The sequence below is a fragment of the Aureococcus anophagefferens genome (assembly GCF_000186865.1).
Source record: "Aureococcus anophagefferens unplaced genomic scaffold AURANscaffold_88, whole genome shotgun sequence".
In the NCBI taxonomy this organism is placed as follows: domain Eukaryota; class Pelagophyceae; order Pelagomonadales; family Pelagomonadaceae; genus Aureococcus; species Aureococcus anophagefferens.
The window spans coordinates 13,530-17,554 of record NW_008705638.1 but is presented as its reverse complement, the minus strand read 5'-3'; the positions used below and the strand labels follow the sequence as shown (position 1 = coordinate 17,554).

Here is a 4,025-nt window from a genome sequence, read left to right as displayed (position 1 = left end):
CGGCGGCGCGGCGGCGAGCGGCGGCGCGTCGCCCGTGTCCGCCGTGTCGTCGGCGCCCGCCGACGGCGGCGGCGCGCACGCGCCCGGCAGCGCCGACGAGCAGGAGGCGGCGTTCCGGGAGCTGAACGCGCTGCAGGAGTCGAACCCCGAGGCCTTCGCGCAGATGATGGCCGCGGCGCTCGCGGAGCAGGGCGTCGGCGACGGCCAGGCGGACGGCGTCGACGTCGAGAAGCTCTGGCGCGAGGCCGTCGCGGGCAAGGGCGCCGAGGCCGGCCCGCGGCAGGGCGCGCGGGACGGGGAGATCGAGCTGCCCGGCGGCAAGGTGCTCAAGGGCGACGGGTCCACGAGGCCCGCGGAGGAGGACGCGCTCCGCGTCGTGCCGAGCCCCGGCTTCGTGCTCAAGACGACGGCGAAGCCCGCGGCGCCCGAGGGCATGGCCGCCGCCGGCGAGGTTAAGTCCGTCAAGTACTTCATCAACATCTGCGCCCACGAGGCCGTGGGCGTCCCGAAGCAGGTGAAGCGGCTCGACGACCAGGGCAAGGAGGTCGAGGGCGTGTCCGTGCCCGTGTCCATCGGCCCCCAGAACCCCTGCGAGGACAACAAGAAGGACCCCTGCGTCTCCACGGACTGCGTCGTCAACCCGAAAGTCCTCGCCGACGCCGACGAGGACAAGACGGGCGCGCAGCGCGACTTCCTCTGCCAGCTCGCGATGACGTACGTCGAGCAAAAGTACAAGCTGGCCATGGACCGCAAGTACAAGCTGCCGCGCCTCAAGTACAAGGGCGACCCGGAGGCGAACGCCCAGTGGGTCCGCGACGCGTCGAAGCGCGCCGGCGTCGAGGAGGCGACCGCGGGCGACAAGTGGAAGGCCGCGAGGACGAAGGCGACGATGGCGCTCGGCCCCGCGCCCGCGGCCCAGGTCTGGTACGCGCCGACGTCGACGGCGCCGTTGGCGAAGGCGCCGGCGACGCCCGAGGAGGGGCCCGACGCCTGGCCCGTCGTGTTGCTGCCCCGGGGCCCGCGCGGGGGCTTCTCGAAGCTTCCGCACGACGCGGACCGGCCCTACGCGGTCGTCGCGCGGCTGTCGCTCCCGCGCAGCCCGGGGTCCGCGGACCCCTTCCTGAACGCCAAGGTCGCCGTGTCGGCCTTCGGCGTCAAGTGCGCGCTGCCGGGCCGGGAGCCGCTGAAGCTCGGGCTGCCGTTTTGCGTCGACGCGGCGACGGCGACGGCGACGCGCGCGAAGCCGACGAAGTCGTCCTGGGTCCTGGACGTGGAGTGCTTGGTCGACGCCGCGCCCTTTGGGGACGGGCCGGACCCGGGCTCGAAGCCCTGGCTCGTCGCGCGCGCGATCCGCGGCGCGGCGCCCGCGAAGAAGGCCGACGACGCGGACGCCGCCGCGCCCGCGGAGCCCGCGGCGCCCGCGGACAAGTACCGCCTGCGCAAGCCCGCGCCCGCGCCGGCGGCGTCGGCGCCGGGCAGCGCCCTCGAGAAGCCGCCGCCGGGCGCGTCCGCGCACGAGCTCGCGTACGCCGCGGCGCACGCGGCCGACGTCGCCGCGCGCGCGGCCGACAACTCCGGCGAGGGCGAGGGCGGCGCCTTCGCCGAGGACAAGTTCCACAAGGCCGACATCCTGAGCCAGCACTACATCAACCAGCGCGAGTCCACGGTCAAGGAGAAGAAGGAGAACGCGGAGAAGGAGCGCAAGGAGAACGCGAAGGACCCGAACATCGAGTACCTCGACATGGACGACTTCCGGCCGGGGGGCAAGTTCGCGCCGAGCGACGGCAAGCCCGCCCCCCTGCCACCGAAGAAGCCCGCCGAGCCCGAGAAGCCGCCGCCGCCGCCTGTCACCGCGGCGCCGCTCGTCGACCGGCCGGGCGCGGCCGTCGCGCTCGAGTCGAGCCTCTGGGCCGAGCTGCTCTAGCCGGGTGGTAAGGGTGGGTTTTTAGGTTTTCACAAGTACATTACAGCTAGGTCGGCATGGCGACGACGGCGTCGCCGACGGCGACGTAGCCCGGCACGAGGACCTTGGCGTACCAGCCCCGGCGGCCCGCCAGCCCGCGGATGAAATCGTTGCACCGCCAGCGGGGGCTGAGGTAGCTCAGCTGGCAGAGGTAGGCGCCTACCAAGTGACGATATTTCCATTGGTCTCAAAAGCTCTCGAAATTCGTCGTCGCCGCGGGACGCCGGCGAGCGCAGGGCACGATGGCCTCCGTGATCTCGACGAGCGCCGTCATGCCGATGAGGAAGCGGCGGCCGACGGCGAAGGTCGCGTAGGGCATGTCGACGAACAGGTTCTCGCCGAGGTCGCCGTGCTGCACGGGCCAGCCCTCGCCGGTCAGCGCCTTGTAGACGTCCGTCGTGATGATGGACACGCCGCGGTCGCGCGTGTTCTGCAGCGCCGCCGACCGGTAGTTGTTGAAGTCGCCCGCGCAGCCGTCGAGGCCTAGGCCCATGCCCGGCACGCTCGGCTTGTTCGTCGTCCAGCCCGGCGCGCGGCTCAGGTTCTTCGCCTTGACGGCGCAGCGGTGCACGTGGCCCGGCGCCACGTTCGACGCGTTGTACGGCGCCGGCGCGGGCACGAGCTTCGACAGGAAGTCGGTGGCCACGGCCGTGAAGTCGTCGACGAAGTTGGACCGCGCGACGTTGGTGTGGCGCCGCGACCGCTGCTCGACGGCGACGGGCACCGTCGTGAAGGCGCGGGCCGCGGTTGCAACGACGAGGGCTCTTCGCCAGAGCATGGGTGCAACGAGAGGACGCTTCTTGCGCGAAGTGATGCGCTCCTTGCGCGCGGCGGTGGCGCACACGACTCGGCGCGCGACAGCTTCTTGCGCGCGGCGGCGGCGCACACGACTCGGCGCGCGACAGGTTCAGAACTGCTACTCACACCCCCCGGGGACGAGAGACAACTGCTCGTTGAAGAGGCAAGTTCCCTTCAATCAAGCTATATCGTCAACGGGCGCTTAGCAATGAGCACGATGTATGAGGAAATCCCGACATCGATGGAGGAGTTCTCGAAATCCATCAAGGCCAAGGCCGCCGCGCACGGCATCAGCTGCGACATCTCCATGGACCGCGAGGCCATCGCGCGCGGGCTCGCCCTCGAAGAGTCGGACCGCAAGCAAAAAGTCGCCGAGATTCTCAAGCGGCAGCCCGCGGCGGCGCGCGCGGCGGAGCGGCTCGTGTCGGCCATCGCCATCCAGAGCGTCATCCGCGGCGACCGGGGCCGCTGCTGGGCCGGCTGCGCGAAGCTCAAGGCCCTGGCCGCGAAGCAGGCCGCCGAGGACGCCGCGGCCGCGGCGGCGGCGCGGGCCAGGGACCCGGAGAGGAACTTCGAGGACGTGAAGATGACGGCCCACGAGCCGACGACGGACAACGAGCTGCAGCGCGTCATGGCCATGCACGAGCACGGCGACGACTTCGAGCGGACCGCGGCCGAGGAGCGCAAGACGAAGCTCGAGGCCGCGGCGAAGGCGTTCCCGCTCCTCAAGGGCCAGGAGGTCGTCGCCGCGGGGCTCGTGGAGCACAAGGACCTCAACGGCCGCTTCGGCATCGTCGTGGACGGGCCGAGCGGCGCGCACCGGCGGTACGGCGTGCGCTTCGAAGGCGACGCGAAGCCCAAGGCCGTGCGCGCCGCGAACCTCGTGCTCACGGGCGTCGAGGCGCGGCGCGGCCTCCTCGCGGCGCCGTCGGCCTTCGACGTCGTCCTGCGGAGCCAGCCCCTGGCGCTCGCGGACCGGCCCGGCGCCTTCGCGGCGAGCTTGGCGTACTACGGCGCGCCTCCCGTGTTCCGCGAGAACAGCCCCTGGCTGCTCGGCGACTGCGCGGACGTCACGCGGGGGCCCTTCGACCTGCGGCCCTGGGAGCCCGCGGCCGACGCGCGCCTCGTCCACGCGGCGCTCGACGCCGTCGGCTTCCACTTTGTGCTCGAGTGGCGCGCGGGCGAGGGCTGGCGGCTGCTGCAGTGCGCGACGCTGAACCGGCGCTGGGAGGAGTGCCACGTGGCGGGCTACCGGGCGCTCGAG

The 4,025-nt window shown here is 72.4% G+C and overlaps 2 protein-coding genes across 2 annotated transcripts in view; both read left to right on the top strand.

Annotated features, from left to right (window-relative positions):
• Nucleotides 1–166: 166 nt before the first annotated feature.
• AURANDRAFT_68298 (hypothetical protein) lies at nucleotides 167–1,924 on the top strand (the record flags this gene model as incomplete). Its single annotated transcript, XM_009043949.1, has 1 exon — nucleotides 167–1,924. The coding sequence occupies one exon, from the start codon at nucleotides 167–169 to the stop codon at nucleotides 1,922–1,924; it is 1,758 nt and encodes a 585-aa protein (XP_009042197.1).
• A 1,078-nt stretch (nucleotides 1,925–3,002) lies between these two features.
• Nucleotides 3,003–4,025, top strand: part of AURANDRAFT_68297 (hypothetical protein) — a gene marked incomplete at both ends in the record, with an annotated part of 1,477 nt that continues 454 nt past the window's right edge. The window contains one exon of the mRNA XM_009043950.1: nucleotides 3,003–4,001. Coding sequence (XP_009042198.1) covers nucleotides 3,003–4,001 — 999 coding nt within the window. The remainder of the gene's footprint in view (nucleotides 4,002–4,025) is intronic.